The sequence below is a fragment of the Mesoplodon densirostris genome, chromosome 4 (genome assembly GCF_025265405.1).
Source record: "Mesoplodon densirostris isolate mMesDen1 chromosome 4, mMesDen1 primary haplotype, whole genome shotgun sequence".
Taxonomy (NCBI): domain Eukaryota; kingdom Metazoa; phylum Chordata; class Mammalia; order Artiodactyla; family Ziphiidae; genus Mesoplodon; species Mesoplodon densirostris.
In genome coordinates, this window is record NC_082664.1 from 14,884,497 (window position 1) to 14,904,372 (window position 19,876).

Genomic DNA, 19,876 nt, shown 5'->3' on the forward strand with positions numbered 1-19,876 from the left:
GTTGATCAAAGTATTTGAACATTTCCCATTGACATTTGACAGAGTCGGGTGTAAAGAGATACAGAGAGGGTAAGTTAGGGGTTAGGAGAGGTTTGGGCCTCCCCCATCCTCTTAGAGTCCAGAATTCATCGGGGAGCACCTCCCCTGACCTCTGAAAGGCCTGAGTAGCAGGGAAGGACGCATCTCAGGACAGCACACCCAGGACAAACGGGCACAGTTTTGTGGGCAGAAGTCGGCATCAAGATGAATTACCACCGAAGTTTCTGTGTTTTTAATGTTTATTCTTCAGACTCAAAAGCTCAGATTTTACGTCTTGACTCCCTTGTGTGAAATGGAAACCTTCAGAAGTCCAGACGCCAGCGTGGTGTCCGTGGGCACGCGCGGCCTGGACGCGGGCCCTGCCCGTTACCAGAGGAGGCCACTGGGGTGCAGCAGGAGGGCTGGGTTCCCACTGAGCTCCACCCCCGTGGTCAGGCCCGCACTGAAGGAGCGCGCCAGATGCTCCCTAATGGTTCCAGCGCTAACACTCTGGGAGTCTAAGCCAGTGAAAGACTTTAAATTTAAAAAGAGGGAGAGCTTGCACACTTGCCAGTTTAACTTCTCCAGTCTTTTTTAGGTAGAGACAAATAGGGTGAAGTGCAAACTTGTAGTACTTTTACTGAGGATCTGCCATGAGCCAAGTCTGGGTGGACTGTAGACAGAAAAATTCTTGTTGACTTAGAAAAAAAGACGGGGACCATTAAGGAATGTCTGTCTTTTTGGTAAGATTAGCATCAGACCAAGAATTAAGTAGAGCAGTGATTTCCCCTCGCAGTTTCTGAGGCATCTGGGTGAGCTCCTAACGCTTTGATAAACTCAGGAAAAAATCAAATTAGGGCCAAACTGTGAGGTGTAGGCTCTGAGCGCCAGGAGAGGGCAGGACGCTGTGGGGCCACTGTGGAAGGATGTGGCTCTGGCTCCCTGGAGGAAAAACGGTCACTACCACGCTTTCACCTGGCCTTTAACCCTTTCATACCTGATGCAGCAAAGGCGTTTTCCAGTGGCCGACTGATGAAGGAAATAGCAGAGGGCAGTTCTTATTTGAGGCTAGCCAACTTACGTACCTGGATTTGCTGGATTCCAGGGTTAACTGTGAGTCTCACAAATGCAGTGGTTGAGAAAGTACAGGAGTACAGTGTTTCTTCTTTCAGGAACAAACAAAGCCTTAAGTGTAGTTACTATTTTAGCAGAGGACACTGAAGTATTTTGGTGTGTGAAGGAAGGACAGCTCACACTGGCTTCTTGGGTATAAATTCAGAGGTCCAGCCTCAGAATGGCCGAGGCTCATACCAGGGAGGGAGGCAGGAGTCCCCCGGGCCACGCGGCTGACTCTGTGGGTGGCACTTGGAGGGGGTGAGGAAGGCCCGCGCCTTGCCGGCCTGAAGGTCATCACAGATGCTGGTTACAGCTGGGAGTTCCAGTCTTCCTGACTGTGGGAGTTAACCTGAAAGATCCGAAAAGGAGGCGAGACTGTCCTTGGTAGATAGAGGTCCTGAGCTGTGGATGGAGGTCTCTTGATCGCCCACGTTTCTGAGAGGTTGGTCAACAGCCCTCACCAGTCCTGTCTGGACACCATGCCCTGGCTGCCTGGTGGGCAGAGCCAGCTTCCACTAGAAAGCTCTGCTGTGGGAAGGGGAAGTCTGGCGGAGGTGGGTGGGCAGGAAGCCCAGGAACAGACTTCAGTTCTGTGAGCTCGGCTTGTGCCCATTCACAGCTGCGGACGCCCGCCTGGGGAGCTGCCCGGTGGGTTGTGACTCCCTGGAGGAGGGACAGATCCCTCCCTGGGACTTGGGAGAGGTCCGGGGATATGGAGGGGAGGACACATGCTGCTCCGGCTTCCACAGCAGGTGTGGAAAAAGCGCCTGTGAGTTGATACAGGATATAAGGATTTTATATCTTAGTGTAAAAACGTGCTTAGATTAAAAACATGCTGAACATCTGCGTGCTCTCAGACTGAAATTTCTGACCCGAAATTTGCTTTTGATAAGGTTACTGATTCAGTAATCCTGGTTACCTCATTTCTCTAAGATAGTTTTCAGAAAATGGCAAGTATTAAAGCAAATATTTTCGCTGTGTAAAGTTATCACCCTCACCTCACGCACAAGGCCTCGTTCTAGGCACTCTTAGTAATGCCAGGTGTGATGGCCCACAGTGATGGAGGAGATGAAAACAAGTCATAAGTGTTAAAGGTCAACTCCAGGCCCACTGAGACACAGCAGTGGCCCCTGAGGGCATCCCGTGGTACATGGACTCATACCACCCATCAGCCACTGTGGCAGTGCCCCGGGTGGATCAGTACCGGGATGGCCTTGGATTCTCTTTCATCATTTTTGTATTTTTCCCCCTTGCCTCAGGTTTCCTTAGGAAATAAAGAAAGAAGCAAAGGTGTGTTCTACAAAGCACTTCAGAATTGTCCTTGGGCAAAGGTGAGTTCTAAAGGCCACGGTCTCTTCAGATTCCCAAGGACCTCCCTGCCAAGCTTCATCCAGTCAGTGTCATGGGGACAGGGCACCTCCCAGGCCTTTCCATAGTCAAAGTATCCCCTTTGGAGACGGAGGGGCATTTGTTTCCTTTCCCTGCACTGGAGCTGGCGTTTCATGGGAACGTTGCTATAGGCGGCTGGTTCCCAACACTTGCCCAAAGCTCAGCCCAGATGCTGAGAGCGTTGGGATCCGCGTCCCAGCTCTGCCCTGTACAGCCCAAGTCAGGAGGCGTTCAGAGACCAGACTGATGGTGACCGCAGTGTCTGCCAACAGCTGCCGGCCCCACTTTGCAAAGAGAGGGTCTCACTTTGAGTTTACTCGCTTTCCCTCTGCTTTTGAGCTCAGCCCTTCCTGAAGCTCGTCAAGGTGTTGCCGGGTTAGGACAGCAAGGGGAGCGTGGGCTGTGGCGGGGCAGCTGGAGGGAGCAGCCGGCTGACGAGGGTGTTGCTCTCCGGCCCCAGGTGCTGTACCTGGATGCCGTGGAGTATTTCCCCGATGAGCTGCAGGAGATCCTGGACCTGATGACGGAGAAGGAGCTCCGGGTGCGCCTGCCGCTGGAGGAGCTGGAGCTTCTGCTTGAGGACTAGAGACCAGGAGGGGAGCGGGGCGTGCCTCCGAGGCCTCGGCGCCTGCCCCGTGGGAGCCAGGAGATACCAGAAGAGACGGTGACACATGCATGCGAGCGTGTTAAGACCTCTGCCTTTGGAGCTTCTTTCTTGATAGTTTGTGTCTGGGTTATTGGTCTCTCACCTCTTGCACTTTTTTTGCGTGTGCAAATGACACAGAAGCCATTGTTTTGCATATTATATATGTACGTGTAGATATGTGCATAGACAGGAATCACGCTAAGTGATAACCGAACCTGTCACGGTTGGTGTGTGAGTTCTCGTTTGGTCCTCTTCCCCTGCCCAGCCAGCGCCAGCCCTGCTGGGGTGAATGTACCTTCTCGGTTGGCATCCTTGGTGGTCCTGCCAGGTCTCCTGGGTCTTGCAGTCAAAAAAAAGGTCTGGTTACTCAATACTAGGACTTCCTCCCCTGGGCTGGTGAGCAGATTTTACCCTTATCTTCAGACCAGAGCAGAGGGGAGTCGTTTAAACCTTGGTGTTCTCACCTGTATCAAATGTGTTCTCATTACTCCCTGAACCCTGTTCAGTGACGTCCTTGACTATGGCCCGAGCAGCCAGCGTCGCTTGGGAGCAATGTAGACCCTCAGGCCCCTCCCCAGCCCCGCTGTCAGAACCTGGGCTCTAATAGGACGCCGTTAGGGGACTTTGTGGGTACATTACCGTGTAGAAAGCACTGCCTGAACAAATAAGGAGCCTGCTGCCGGGGAGCTCACCAGCAGCCAGTCGTGGAGGATGGAGCGAGCTCCTTCCCACCAAACCCAGTGCTGCCTGTGACACGTGCCGAAGGTGGCTTTCAGCGGTGTTGGCCACGCTCTCATTTTGATTTCCAGGAACTGAGTTACATTTGACTGACAGGAAATTGCTTTATCTTCTCTGAGGTCCTGCTTTTTAAAAAAGTGGACAGCTGCTCTCTGGCTTTTTTTTTTTTTTTTTTTTGGTAAATCATGCTCTCTAGAATTGCTGAAAGCATATTTCTTTCCTTGGCAACTCATCCAGAAAAGCCAGTGCTGTGGAATAGAATTTTGGCTAGAAATCGATGGACACTGGTTGGGAAAAAGCAGCAGAGGGCAGCACAGCTACAGCAGCGGTCCCCGACCTTTTTGGCACCAGGGACCGGTTTTGTGGAAGACAGTTTTCCCACAGAAGGTGGGGTGCGGGGGAGGGAGATGGGGGATGGTTCAGGCCGCAGTGCGAGCAATGGGGAGCGGCAGATGAAGCTTCTTTCACCTGCCACTCACCTCCTGCTGTTCGGCCCGGTGGTTCCTAACAGGTGGCGGCCCGGGGACTGGGGACCCCTGACCTAGAGCACTTTGTAAAGAGCGTCTCGGAGCACCCAAGGAAGCTGGCCAACCAAGGGGAGGCTTTCCTTGATCTGCCCCGCTTCCAAGCTTTGAGATAGAACTGTTCTGAAATGGGAGAAGCGCGGGAAATAACAAAGAAAAGGGAAGGGGAAGCTCGACACGTTTCTGAACACTCCTGGGAGAGATCAGGTTCTGAACCCGAGAACAAGGGATGGCGGGTCTGGTGCGGGACTCTTCGGCCCTGCCCTTTGCCCTTTTGAGGACTCTCGGTAGGAGCCTCAGTCTCTTAGCAACAGCGACACCTCCTTCCTGCCTCCAGAGCGCTGAGAGCCCACATGCTCCACCGACCTTCCAAAAGGGAAGCCACGGCTGTAGGGACTCCTCAGCCCTGTTGCTTAAACAACAAAGATAGCCGGCTATTCACGTATGATCGTTGCTTTCCCATCAGCTGCCGTTGAACAACTGCCACCAGCTCTGGGGGTGCGACAGGGCAGCAGGTATTGGAGTCTGCAGTCCTTTTGGTCAGCCAGCTTCCTCAACACCCGGATCCACCGACTTGCTGCTACTGAGCGGCCGGTATGGAGAGCCCAGAAACAGGATTCAGTGTGTGTTTGTTTGAGAAAGAGCACGCTTTATTGGCAAGAGAGCACTGCACGCGAGCAACATACAAAGAGGGCTGCATGGGCATCCTACACATCACGCTCAAAAGGTACTCGGGGTGCTGTGCTAGTGAAGATCAACCGCAACATGGACTCCTGGGCAACTTCCCCAACCTCACACCTCTGAGGGGGTTGACACACTTCCAACCTTTTCCTGGAAGCCAACTGTGGTCCACTAGAGATAGAGCCCCTCAGGGGTGCCTTCTTGTTTTTTATAAAGAACATTTTCTTTAGACTTTTTGAAGTCTTCATTTGTTACTTTCATCCTACGTTCTCTCAAGGCCATCAGACCAGCTTCCGTACAGATTGCCTGTAAGAAGAAACAGTGTGTTCAGAAAATGAAATACTTTTTATTCTAACAATTCAGAGTGCTATTTTGAAATCTGGTGTAGGCACCCAACCTAAACACGAAGTTCTCAAACCATTTGGGAACGATTAGATTTTTTACATGTATTAAACAAACAGTCTAATTATTTCCTCAAAGGACCTGAAGTGGCTTAAACTGGGATTATTTCACTAAGGAAGAGGACTGGCTCAGGTTCCAACCCCCGCCGTGTGGCCTGGCAGGCCAGTAAGTTCTCACAGCCCTGCTTTCATTAAAGGCAGTAATCTTCCTAAGAAATAGATAAAATTATTCCAGAAATTTAGAGCCCACACAGAGTGTACATCCATTTCATTTACCTATAGTCAGAAGAGAACTTGTATTTTCTGGTTAAATATTTACAAGTTTCAGTACAGTATTTATTCTAATATATTTATTTTCTCAATAATTACTTGCCAAAAGTAAAACAAGAACCCAAGCAACATGATATGATAAAAACACAATCTTGGCATTGAAGATTCTATCTGGTTATGTCCTTTAGGATATTTATTTCAGATGGTTCAGAAAAGAGTGTGTTTCTGCATACAGAGAGAAGAAACAGGTAAAGGGGTAACATTTGGTAAACGGGGGTGATGAGTATGTGGGTGTTTTTGTTGCAACTTTTCTGAAGGCTTGAAATTTTTCTAAATAAAAAGCTGGTGCAGAATTTTAAGGTTATTTAAATTTTAAAGAGATTTACTCCCCAGCTGAGACACTAACCTAGTTCTACAGATGCCAGGGGTACGCAGTTCAGTGCAGGCACCAGCATGAAACAGCCTGTGTGTGCTGCCCCTGCCTAACCGTGGCACCAACCCAGGTCCTCCCCAGAAAGCAGGCTGTGGCTGTATGTAGTGCTGCCAGGCCTTGCTTTAAACTCTGGTCATCTGGGAAGACATGTCCAAACTCATACACACATACGATAAAACAAAGAGGTACAGTCCAGCCCAGGTCCTCACCTTGATGTCGGCACCAGAGAGGTCATCTTTAGCCATGATCAAGTCATCCAGGGTAACGTCGTCTGCTAGTGTCATCCTGCTCGTGTGGATCTGAAAGATGCGCTTCTTCGTCTTTTCATCGGGCAAAGGGAACTCGATCTTCCTGTCGATGCGGCCTGTGGGTATAAAGGTTTTCGGTCACACCCCTGGGGGCCCCAGGAGAGGCCTTAGTCTCCACACGAGTGGTCTCAGTCACATAGTGTCCTATGGAAGGAATCCAGATCTTAAAAAGTGAACACTCATATCTGTAGTTTGTAAATATCAACGTTTGAATTCATCTCATTTACAAAATCCTCTCTGCTCTGGTACTTTGGGAAACAAACGAAAGGAGCGATTCCTAAATGGCACAGTTAGTGGAAAAGGACACATCAATCATGTTAAAAACATTACAAAAGACAGTAAAATTAGCTACTGCTTCTTTTGGTACTACCTGAATGTAAAAAATGGACCTGAGCTGTCATGAATTATTTCTTTAAAAAAAAAAAAAAAAGGCGTCTCGAGGCTAAAAGGGCCAAGCTACACACACTACGTCACGATTATCTCAAGGGAACACAGTTTTGGTGAATTATTCTAAGTTTCAAGGCAGTATCTGCCTTACATGTATCATTTATATTCTCCCCAAAGCGCTCCTAAGAAATACAAATCCACATAGGACGTTCATTCTCCACAATGAAACCAAAGCAAACGTGACCTGGTCTGATAAGTGCTGGGTCCAAAGTCTCTATCCGGTTTGTGGCCATGATGACTTTCACGTCTCCCCTTGAATCAAACCCATCCAACTGGTTCAACAGTTCCAACATTGTTCGCTGAATTTCTCTCTCACCACCGGAATTTGAGTCATACCTTTGGAAAAGAAGTGAGGGAGACGTGAAGACCCGACCCAACGGATCTCCTGTTAAAGGGGATTACAAAACACAGCTGTCTCAGCCTATACACAGTCACACCCTCCCAAAGCCCAAGATCAACAACACATTATTTTCTTCATAGCGGTTTTTATGCCTGAAATTATGTGATTTATTCAGTCTCCACAATTCAGCTCCTCAAGGGCAGAGACTCATCCTTATGGCTGTGTCTCCAGAGTCAGGATGGTGCCGTGCTCAGAGCGGGTGCTCAAGGCATGGCTACTGACTGACCCATCAACTGCCGGGTAGTTGTTACCTGGCACGTGGGAGAGCAGAGCCTAAAGCACCCATGGAAGCGACCCAGTAGAGACTGTGGAAAACCAACACGGGGGCCACGTAGGGAGTGCCCAACGGTCGGTCATTCTCAGAGAAGAGCCATATGGTTTTTACCTCTAAATAACACAAAAGAGGTAAGAGAAAGTCTACCTTTTCGTCCCAATAGCATCAATTTCATCAATAAACACGATGGACGGTGCATGTTCTTCAGCAACTCGAAACAGTTCCCGAACAAGTTTGGGCCCATCACCTAGGTACTTCTGAATAAGTTCAGAGCCAACCACTCTCAAGAAAGTGGCCGAGGTTTGGTTTGCTACTGCTTTGGCTAGTAAGGTTTTACCTATTTTAGATTGAAAGAGAAAAAGGGGGAAAGAAAATCTCAAGTGCTGTTTTAACTTTAAAACCCTCATTATCACCTTAAAAAGACATCAAGAATGGGTGGATCCCTCTATGAAAAGCATTCTGTTCTCCAAAGCAGACGAGGAAATTAAAAAAAACCTAAAAAACATATTTTGATTATTTTTAACCATCTTCCTAAATTCATCATGATAATGTCAGAAAATACTTTTTACTGCAAAGTTGCATATAATATTAACCTGACCTATGCAACCAGGGTTAGAGAACCAAACTCAACTCCTACAAAACTATCAGTGATGAAAAAAAGGCCCGGGAGCCCTAGGTTTGACCGAAGGACACATAGTGTCCCTGAGCAGGGCCTGCAGTGCCCTGGGGCTACCTGAAGACGTTGCTGTGGGCTTACCCCAGGGCTCAGTCAGCTGAGCCAAGACCAGCTCCTGATGAAGCCCACAGCTGAGAGCTGCTGAAAGCTCCAGAGACTTTTCCCTTTGTGGTGTGCCCTTATGGGACATTCCTCACTGATCTCAGGAAAGACCTGACATTTCCAACCCTGCTCTGTTCCCTGATATTCCTCCTTCAGATCAAGAACAAGAGTAAGCAAAGGGTACCAACTTAAGAACTTTAGAGCTCAAGGCCATGGCCCCTTTGATGGTGAGGGCTGGGCAGTCACCTCAGGACACAGAGGCAGTTAGAGGCACAGCCTGCAGAGGACCACCCTTAGGCCTGTAAGGGGAAGTGAGGCGAGTGAGTGAGGGACACCGAAGATTTCATGCAAGCGGGAAGGAGGACAGGGAGTTAAGCTCTGCAACAAGACGGGGCAATGGCGTTCCCTCAGCCGGGCAGTCAGAGTGGCAGGTTCAAATGCCTATTCGAGGGCTGGACTGCTCCCTGAGAGCATCATTTAAGGATGGCTGACAGAAGACCAAAAGGGCCTTCTACGTGGATGGGATCTTACAGTCCAGAAGCAGCCAGGTTCAGCTGCTGGGATGTTCAATGGCCAGAGGGATCCCTGAACCAGTCTCCTCCTCCTCCCGACAGGGCTGACACCCGGCGCTCCAGCCCTTGTCAGCACCTGTGCCCCAAAGAAGGCTCACGGCTGTGGGTCAGAAGGCCTGTGTTCCAGCTCCAGCCCTGGTACCAGTTCAATTCCCAGAGCTAATGGGGCCTTGGGCTAGTCGCTGGCTTCTCTGAAACTCACCTCCCTGGGCTATAAAATGACAGGCTGCAGTAGCTCCCTGCCTCAGGGTACAGCTGGCTCCCTGTCCCTCCAGCGTGGGCAATCCTCAGTACAGACCCTCTTGGCAACATGGCTTCAGTTCACTCAATCAAATAACCTCTCTTCCTTTGGAATTTACATAGCAATGACTACACAACTTACTCAGGTCAACTTACTGCATAATGAACCAGATACATATATGCATTTTTATCTTTATCCATTTATTGATCCAATGGTAGACTCGTTCAGTACCAGTGGACCAGGAGGATGAACCTAATCTGAACAGCACAGGATAGCTTTTAAAACAGTGGTCCTCCAAGGTGCTGATGCTTGGCCACACTCCAGATGAACAGATCAGAATCTTCAGGGATGGGAGTGGGCATCAGTACTTTTTAAAGCTCCCAAGGTGATTCCAACATACAGCCAAAGTTGAGCACCCTGTTTATTTTTATTTTTTCTTACAAAATATTTTCAGCAGACTCACATTACTCTTTAAAATATTTTAAAGCATTATGTTTTACAACATATAAATCTAGCACATTTGAGTATACAACAGGTGTGCTGGGGAACTGGAAATGCATTCACATTGAGCAGGCATTTCCGGGGGGGGGGGGCTGCCTCCTACTGGTGTTTCTCTTCTGTTGTAATTCCTACTATTGTTTTTAACACATTAACTCTGTTAAGTCTACAGTTACAAGCCTAAGATCGTTCAGTTTCTTAGTACACCTATTATACAGAAATATATACTTTCATGCAATAGGTATGTTTCCAGAGGAGCTGCTTATTCAGAAATGTCCAAAATGCTGCTTAGAGCACATTTTCAAACTAAGGAACTGTGGCATCCTCACTCAACAGCTAAGTCATTATAACCAGCTAATGCTGCTGCTCAAGAGATGAGCTCAGTGCCTGGAAAGTGACCAACACAGAGCACACATACCTGTGCCAGGTGGACCATACAGAATGACCCCCTTAGGGGGCTTTATACCCATCTCTTCATAATATTCAGGATGAGTGAGTGGAAGCTCCACAGATTCCTAAAGAAAACAGACACTTGGTAAAAATAAAAGGCTTTCTTACTGAAATTTATCAGATTCATTCACTGACATCATGGGTACATCTCACTTTCAACAAAAATAAGCTAAAATTTCTACTATTCTTGTTAGAGACAATGTTTGACTTCCACCAGCAGCAAGGACATATTGAAGGGGACCTCTGTCCTACCTGAGGTCCCAGCACCCATCCCCTCTTCCTAATAGCACCCAATTTCCCTTTCACTTCCCAGTAAAAGTTAACCTTGAGTAACATTTAAGCCCTTCCTGAGCAAAAGAAACTTAAAGCTAAAATTCACCCTTTTCAATGAAACTGCAGGCAGGAGCTGGCAAGATTTTCTGTTGTGACCACCTAGGGACATGATGGCTATTTCCCAGCTGTCTGAGTCTCACCAGTGGAGATCTGTGATCACTCTGAATGACCTCCTTGCAGATGAAAGAACCTGCAGAGGGCTGGCCCACCACGTGCCCCTGACCCCAGGACCACGGCAGGAGCTGGGGTTAACGTTCTAGGCCCCAGCACTGTGCAAGTGTGTGCCAGTCACCCTACCCCCAGACATCACTGGAGGCTTCTGGATAGCCACAGCTGAAGTCAGGACAATTGGAAACATGTTCACACAGATAATTATTAAACATTACATGTAAAAAGTATTAAGCTACTGCTGCTGCAAGAACTATCATACAATTCATACTTACTTCTATTACCTAACTCAGTATTAACAACACAAAACACCACCACTAGCAAGGTCTGAGTCAGTTACTGGTCTGATCAATAAAGAAAAAATAAAACATGCAAAACAGCGCCAAGCACCCTAAATGAGACACCAGTAAGAAACCAAAGGTCTGAAAACCCAGAGCTCAGGACTTCCCTGGTGCTCCAGTGGTGAAGACTCCACGCTCCCAATGCAGGGGGCCCAGGTTCAATCCCTGGTCAGGGAGCTAGATCCCACGTGCGTGCCGCAACTAAAGAGCCCGCATGCCACAACTAAGACCTGGAGCAGCCAAGTAAATAAATAAATATTTTTAAATAAATAAATAAATAAAACCCCAGAGCTGGTTCCTTGACATACCTTAATTTCCTGGATTTGGTTGTCTAACCCCCCAATATCAGCATATGTCTCCTGGGGGGCCTTTTCCACCTTCATCACTGTGACCAAGGGATCTGTGTCATCCATCAGCACCCCTATCACAGCATGCACCTAACAGGGAACATTAAGCTTTAACAAAGGCATGTAAGGTTCACACAATCCACTTACGATGAAATGGCAATCACAGAATTTTCTCTACCCTTTGGAGTGCTCTGGTGATCGACTTCCACAGGACGGGTGGACGGGTCTGCAAGGAAGAAGCAACCACTCTGACGGGCTTTCTTAGGCTATCAACTTACCTTGTGGTTGAGCAGGACCGAGCAGCCCGGTTCCAGCAGATCCTTGTCTACAAATGAAAGAATGCTGACGTAGTGTTCCGAGCCCACAGACGTAGACACGATGGCATGATTGTCATCAATGATCTCTTCCAAGGTTCCTACTGACATTGGGGTCCCCCTCAGATCATCCACCTTTGATCTTTCCTCCTACATAAGAGTAGGCCAAGAAGGAAAAGCAGATTTGACCTAAAAAGTAGACGATGCTGACAGTTCACTAGATTCACAAAGCAGTTGGTACTTTTCAAAGGCAGCTAAGGATTTCCCTGGTAGCACAGTGGTTAAGAATCCGCCTACCAATGCGGGGGACACGGGTTCGAGCCCTGGTCTGGGAAGATCCCACATGCTGTGGAGCAACTAAGCCCGTGCGCCACAACTACCGAGCCTGCACACTAGAGTCCAAGAGCCACAACTACTGAGCCCGCGCACCTGCAGCCCGTGCTGCGCAACAAGAAAAGCCACCGCCATGAGAAGCCCGTGCACTGCAACAAAGAGTAGCCCCTGTTCCCCGCAACTAGAGAAAGCCCGCGCACAGCAACGAAGACCCAATGAGGAAGACCCAATGCAGCCACCAATCAATCAATCGATTAATAAATTTAAAGTAAAAAAAATTTTTTTAAAGGCAGCTAAATAATAATTCATTAAAGCCAGAAAATGAATTTCATTTATTCATGAACAGTTTTAAGTTCTAAGTAGAATTCAACTGGTAAAAAAACAAGTTACAGTAATTTCTCAATTTACCTCTTGCTTTTCTTCTAAAGGCTTCATTTGTTCCTGATTTCTAATGAATTCTTCCTCCATGAGAAGATAGTCTTTAATTCTCTCTAACTTCAGTAATTTTAACCGGCACTGAGTGTGAGGTGTCACTGTAATTAAAAAAGAAAGTTTTATTATACTTGGAGCTTGAAGTCTGCAATTAATTCGGTTCATCCTTAAGAACAAAAAGAAGTTAACACTTAAAATAGACTTAGTTTAGTTGGACAGACACTGAAAAATTCAAAGTTTGGTGACCCAAAGTAAGCAGGTGCCTAAATGCAAAGGGGAGAGGGATTTTATGTATTGGGTTGGCCAGAAAGTTCGTTCGGGTTTTTCTGTAACATCTTACAGAAAAACCTGAATGAACTTTTTAGCCAACCCGATAATGGGATGAGGCCTATGACCAAACAGATAATATAAATGACATATGGTAACTGTCTACAAAGAATAAAACACTCACTGACCAAAAAGATAGTTTGCTTTGGTTTATTATTCCCCACAGGTGCTAATAAAGATAGCTGCAGGTGCTGTTCAGTCAGTGTAGGTTGTTGTACCCTAGCTGTAACACATACATCCATTTATAGGAGGATTATGAAATACTGGGGATATTAACATATGTGCAAACATTTTTTTCCACACTCGTGTGTTCTTTCTTTTGGCCTAAAGTCTCGTGCTACATAGGACTTTTAACATTTATATAGACAACTTCTCTTTTGTAGTTTCTGGGTTTCTTGGCTTCTTCAAAAGGTCTCTCCTCCCCTAAGGTTAAATGTATTCCTGAATTTTCATTTATTTACTTATTTACATATGTATATCCAATTCATCTGGCAAAGAGCAAGGGGTCTAATTTCATTTCCTCTCAATAACAAATAAAAGATGCCAGCCATTTATATTAAATAACCCATCCTCTTCCATAGAACAGAAATGTCACCTTTACCACATATTAGTTATCCATAACTTGACTCTGTTTTTGAACTTTATACACTCTTCTGGGGATCTGATCTATTCTTTATCAATACCATACTGATTCACTACGGTAGGTTAATGGCACATTTTTTTACTGTCTATTATTAACCAAGCAATATTTTAAAAATTATTTTATTGCATCTAAGCAAGAACAGACTTGTTTAGATGATAGATGAGGATGGCAGAGGTATGTGAGCTGAAGTCTAAAGGGATGAGAAGCAGGCAGCCACGGGAAGGACTGGGGGAAGAACGTTTTTAAGCAGAGGGAGGCAAAGGCCCTGATGCAGGAGATTCAAAGGACACGAGGCAGGGCAGTGTGAAGCACAACACACAAGGGGAGTGCAAGAGGCTGAGGATGGAGCAGTGGGCTGGGCGATGTCACCTGATTGAGTTTTATTCCTTGCTTAGTAGTAGGAAGACATTGAAAAATTTTATGTTCAGGCATCGCATGCTCTGAGTTCCAATACACTAAATTCCATGTCTTCATGAAATAAGTGTATCTTATCTCTAAGGTATTCAAGCTCAACCTGAGTTTTCTAATCTAACCCCGTACTCTAATACACTAGAGGAGCTGGTTATTTAAAGGAAATTAATGGAATTTCTTAAAATGAATAAGTCGTATCCTGTGTATACTGTTAAAACCAAAATATAGCGTTTATTCCAACCTAGAGAATGCCACAAAGTCACAGACCTAGAGCTTCAACCACGCCCTATTCCCTGTCTCCACATTCAGACCTCTAAGCTACACACACAGAGACAGTCCCCCTAGGAATTGGAACCATGTCATTACCCAGGGGCAGTTTGCTGGCAGCATCTGGTCCCTTTGTTTTCTTCTTCTTTTTCCCCACTCTAGTTGGTACAGGAGGTTCATATTTCTTTTTCTTGTCCTTGAGTTTTTAGAATAGCAAGGAAAAAAAATCACACAGAAATCATATTAAAACACAAACTTACTTATGCGGGACCATCATCTATTTTCAGGTAATATAATTTTCCTCATCTTTTAGGATGTTATTAAAGACGGTCCTAAAAAAACCCCAAAATCTGTTTTTACATTCCTGCAATGTTAATATGTGAATGTAACTGATCTTTATTATAATACACATTGATAGATCATTCAACAACGAACAGAGGTCAGAATTCAGAATTATATGCCAGAAGTCTAAGGTGAAATGATTTGACACAATTCTTCACACCTAAGCGTATTAAACACTAAAATCACAGGCAATTTATTTTAACACTTCTGTAACGTTATTAATTGTACACCTTTAAAAATCATTAATTCATAAATACCTATGTGACGGTCAATTATCTTTTGTAAAACACGAAAAGAGTATTGTATCTGTAGGCTAGGCTGGTTAAATGAATAGAGATCATTTATTTTGCATTTTAAAATTCATGGATCCCCAAAGAACTTCCCAGCCGAGATCCAGCGTTTGCCGCCGTTTACTCACACGACAGACACATCCGGCTTCTTAGTTATTTACCTTGTCATCCTTCTTTCCACCGCCAGGACCGTGACCACCACTCTGACTCTGACCCTGAAAAAAAGAAGAAAATTAAGACAGAGGTATAAATTCAGAATATGATCACTTCAAAAAACCCTTCTTATTCTCCTGCGATTCTAAGACACCAACACTTCCCCACATTTTAACATTTCTGAACTCAAGATATACCTTGCAGTCAACGTGTACATTTAATGTGGCAGAATTCCTTTTTCCTGGAAAGCTGTTAGGAGATCAATGGTGCACCTTGCCACAGACTGCATCTTAAATCAAGGACAACTCTATTAAGAAACAGATATAACTAATGTGTCATTATGAGACTAAGATCTTAAGACCACCCTTTCTTGAGGGGAAGGTATACAGCCTGACACTCTCTAATATAAAACTACCTGGCTGAGGCCACCGAGAGAATATTTCATGAAACTGGGCCATGAAAGCTAAATCATTTAACCTACTCAACAATCACTTATCAATCACTTGCTCCTTACTAGGATCACACCAAGATCCAGGAGAGTTTCCTTTCAATGGCAGCTTAAATACCTCCCATCCCTAAAGCCTGGGGCGCTCGGGCAGGTCCTTCTCCCCAATCTAAAATGTTGAATTACCTTAAGCTATCAAGAACTTAGTGTATTAAGAAGCTCAGTGGGATTTCTGACTTTAAAACAGACCCTTCAGTTACAGGACAATGTTTCACACAGAGCAGTGTCTCAGAAATGAGGGCATTTGAAATGAGCAACAGTGAATTTACTTGATTAGAGGGGCTCTCTGTTCCCTCAGATCACTTCCTCTAAATTAATACAGCACCAGCTTCGTTATCAGGACAAAACAACCCTCTCATCGTTACCTGAAAGAGTTAAGGTCAAATCTATTTCCCTACAGGCAGGATTCTTAAAACTTTGCACTTTATTCTGAAGAAGGTAATTCAAGGCTCTGAGAAATTTTGGGAAATAGAATTAGTTTTACTGCAATAAGCCGTCCAAATTGCAGGCCTTTCACAATCAATTACACCCCTAAGGAAGTGTGCTGTTGGCTGGGGCAGCTGATGTCCAAGATGTTTACGATGCGCCTGTCTGTACCAGACGTTCTCCCTCACTACATCAATCCCGGACAATCCTTCAAGGTAGGGTTCATTACTACTACTGTCTAGATGAGCAACTGCAACAAGCCTAAGAACATGGGCTAAGGAAATAAATGTATCCAGGTTTGAATTCCGACTTCATTCCTAATAGGCTATGTGACCTCAGGTAAGCCAAGTCATCTCTCTGAGCCTTGGTGTCCTTAACTGGAAAGTGGGGATGGTATTAGCTCCTATTTGTTGCTGAAAATGAAGTAATGCACGTAAACCACTTCAAATTTGCATGACTCATAGTACCTACTCAATACAATACCATCGGTGAATAAGAAATGTCAGGGTCAGGATTTTGTCAGTCTGGTTATAAAGTCTGGGCTCTGAAACAAATCCACTCTGGTTCAGTTCTTCACTCTCTCTTCTGTTCACACCCTGTCTCTGGTTTTGTCCAGGCCATCATATCTTATTTGGGCTCTAGTCTCCCAACTGAGATTTCCAGGTCCAGTTTCTTCCCTCACCAATCCAATTATTACCGCCTACAGCAAAGAGCCGATCCTTCAAATCTCCTCAAAAACCTTTAACTGCTCCCTAACATTTAGAGTGTGATGTCCAAACTCTTTAGCTTGGCATAACTGGCCCTTGCCAAACTGGCTGCAACTAACTTTTCCCAGGTTCATCTACCTTTCCCATGATCCTACAAGTCTGGCCCCACTGGAGGACGTTTTCCTGAGTCGGTCCCGAACTTCTTCATGTCTGGGCCATTTACGTGATGTTTCTCAGCCTCAAATAATAACAAGTATATGCGTTGCACTATATGCCAAGCAGTGTGCTAAACATTCTCAGGGCATCATCTCGTTTTATTCTTATAGACGCTATGAGGTTGGCACCATCATTACCCCTAGTTTACAGATAAGGAAATGAAGGCTTAGAGAGGTTAAGTGACTTGCCTGTTTTCACAAAGCTGTCAGAGAGGTAGCCAGGAATCACACTCAGGTCCACGGGACACCAATACCTGTGTTTCTCTACTGCCTGGATAACTAGTACCTCATAGCAAAGACCCACAGGGTTTGTGTTCTAGCACAGCCGCTTACCCTGTCTCAGTTTCCTCCTGGGTAAACTGAGGATAATAATAATGACCTCAAGGGACTGTTGAGAAGAATAATGACCAAATGCTGGAAAAGTACCCGCCACGTGTTTATCATACCTACAATACTGCCACCCCAAAGTCCTTCTAAGACCTGTAAGACTGTGGTCGGGACTTCCTGCTGTTCACGATACGGGCCAAACACATTCCCATCTCAGGCCCTTTGCACTTGCTGTTGCTTCTGCCTGGACCAGTTTCCCTCAGGTATCTGCACAGGCTACTCTCTCATTTCATTTAGATCTCTGCTCACATCTCGCCTCCTCATCGGGACTCGCTGACATCCTATGTAAAACAGCCACCCCTCCCCATCCTATCCCCTTCTGCAGAACAGCCCTAAGCGACGGCCACCCGCCCCGACGTCGTATCACATATCCCTTCCTCAATTTTTTTTGTCTGCCTTCTTGAGAATGTAAGCTCCAAGAGGCAGAGGCTAGGTCAGTCATGCTCACCCCCTGTATCCCCAGCGCCTAGAGCAGAGCCTGGGCCCTCCTTCCGTCAAAGTGCAGCATCAATCCGCGAACTAATGAATAAATGCTAGCTGCTTTTATTATTACTAGCGCACCACGGGACCTTTCCCTCCAAGGTCCACCTGTTAGAAAGGCATCTTAAGGCCTCCGTCAAATGCCTCCAACTCCGGGCGGTCTCCCACGACTCGCTCTCCCTCCGCAGCTGGAGCGAATCCCTCCCTCCGCTCAAGCCGCCCATCCCTCCACTTGTGCGGCTCCGAAAGCCCTCGTCCCAGTTACTCGAGGAGGCTCCTGCCGAAACACCCCGCGCCGGTTGGCAGAGTCCTGGCCGGCGGAGGAGTGAGGCCGGGCCACCTGATCCGCTCCGCCGCCCCCGTGGCCCGCCTGGGGGACCCTCCGTGCCGAGCCCCGGCCCCGGCCCCGGCCCCGGCCCCGGGGCCCCGGGGCCCCGGGATAAGGCCCGCCCCAGGAGACCGGGCCGGCGGGTGGACCGCGTGCCTCCAGCAGCCGCCTGGTTCTCTTGCCTCGGGTCGCCTCGACCCCGTCGCACCGCCACTACCAGCCGAAACCCTTAGTCACTCACCATCTTGCTTCGGCCGCTCGAGCCGCCGCTGCCGGAAGTGCACCGCCTCGGCGGCCCTTCAGAGGCGGAAGTTGACGAGGGACGCCACGGGGGCCGATAGGAACCAAATCCCGCACACACCAAGCTGAGCTCTCAGGGCTTGTGTGAGCGGGTAGGCAATGGTGTGCTAATTTACAAGCGAGATTTGAGCCTTGCAAATATTTCACTTGAAAAAAATTTTAAATCGCAGTTATTTGGTTATTGTCAACAACTTAAGACAATGACCTCGACTGTCAAACTAAGACAATTGTGAAAATATAAATTTTTTTAATATGCAAAAATCAAGCTGGGAAGACCTTTACTTACTTCTCCAAGAACTGGACTGGCATTTGGAACTGAGAAGTTAACATATACTTTTGCACCAACATTTAAGCTCTGATTTGGTCTCTGGAATTAATCTGCTCATCCGAGAGGCTGTCTCATGAATCATCTAAATCTTTTTTTTTTTTTGATGACTTGTGATGATGCCACATGTTGTCTTAAAAGTCCTCATCTTGCACCCAGTTTGTAAAGTTCGTCATTTATTACATCCATCAGAACATCAGAAAGATGGCAAGCATCCTTTTGGCCTCTGGAGACTTCCATAACAGGTGCTCAAAATGCTGCATCTCGCTGAACTGGAGAGATGGATTTATTTGTCTGATTTCCACCCCATCCCCATCCAGATTAATTTAGGCATTTTAATTTTGAAACTCTAAAAATATTTCCCTAACACGCAACAGGAAATTACTCTTTCCATTTCATCACTAAAATACTGTAATAGAAAGTCTTGACACTGTCAATCTCCACTAACAAACGTGGCATCTACATGATACATGAAATGATGTGATAGGTTAGGGGCAAGACAACTCTCCCCTCACGAATGCGGAAAGCAATTCCAGAGTTGTGCAGAATGTCTAGTAAATCTGTGTGTTATATGAAGAAGTACAGTGCCCCTGAGATTGTGTCACTGTCAAAGAATATAGGCTAATAGTGAAAAGTTAAGAAGTTATTCTGGAGGATATTCATTAAAAAAGACTTCTTAATGCAGAGCAAACATGGTCCTCTCTTTTCTCCCCATCACGGACCCTCTCAATATTCTCCACCCAGCTGACAGCCATCAGCGTATGGGAAGAAGTCAGAATGTTTTCATGCTAAAAATGAAACTAAATCTAAATCTTTTTAAGATACTAAATACTAAATCTTTTATTTAAAAAAGAAGAGCAGGGCTTCCCTGGTGGCGCGGTGGTTGGGAGTCTGCCTGCCGATGCAGGGGATACGGGTTCGTGTCCCGGTCCGGGGGGATCCCATGTGCCGCGGAGCGGCTGGGCCCGTGAGCCGTGGCCGCTGAGCCTGCGCGTCCGGGGCCTGTACTCCTCAGCGGGAGAGGCCACAACAGTGAGAGGTCCGTGTACTGCAAAAAATAATAATAATAAATAAATAAATAATAAAAAAGAACAATTAAACAGGCAATCAGCACAGGGGTTAAGGGTGTGGGCCCCCACTTCAGGTCTCCTTTCTGGCCTTCTCACTAAGGAGCTGTGTGGTCTTAGCAAGCTATTTAAGCCCTTTGTGCCTCAGTTTTGCCATCTGTGAAATAGGGGCCTTAAGAGTTCCTCCCTCGATAAATTAGGAGCTTGGGATTAATATATGTAAAATAGACAACCAATAAGGACCTACAGTA

General features: G+C 46.5%; 2 protein-coding genes across 2 annotated transcripts in view; one reads left to right on the forward strand and one right to left on the reverse strand.

Annotated features, from left to right (window-relative positions):
- Positions 1-3,383, forward strand: part of NRDE2 (NRDE-2, necessary for RNA interference, domain containing) — a 48,796-nt gene extending 45,413 nt beyond the window's left edge. Inside the window, exons 13-14 of the mRNA XM_060095734.1 lie at positions 2,394-2,465; positions 2,984-3,383. Of these exons, the coding sequence (XP_059951717.1) occupies positions 2,394-2,465; positions 2,984-3,109 (198 nt within the window). The 3' untranslated portion in view covers positions 3,110-3,383. The remainder of the gene's footprint in view (positions 1-2,393; positions 2,466-2,983) is intronic.
- A 1,676-nt stretch (positions 3,384-5,059) lies between these two features.
- Positions 5,060-18,244, reverse strand: PSMC1 (proteasome 26S subunit, ATPase 1). The gene is made up of 11 exons (XM_060095735.1): positions 18,175-18,244; positions 14,894-14,947; positions 14,200-14,296; positions 12,429-12,553; positions 11,652-11,837; positions 11,335-11,463; positions 10,153-10,249; positions 7,793-7,982; positions 7,156-7,307; positions 6,426-6,580; positions 5,060-5,418 (listed from the first exon to the last, which is right to left on the reverse strand). Exons 1-11 carry the CDS (start codon positions 18,175-18,177, stop codon positions 5,284-5,286), a joined length of 1,323 nt encoding a protein of 440 aa, XP_059951718.1. The 5' UTR covers positions 18,178-18,244; the 3' UTR covers positions 5,060-5,283.
- Positions 18,245-19,876: the final 1,632 nt, after the last annotated feature.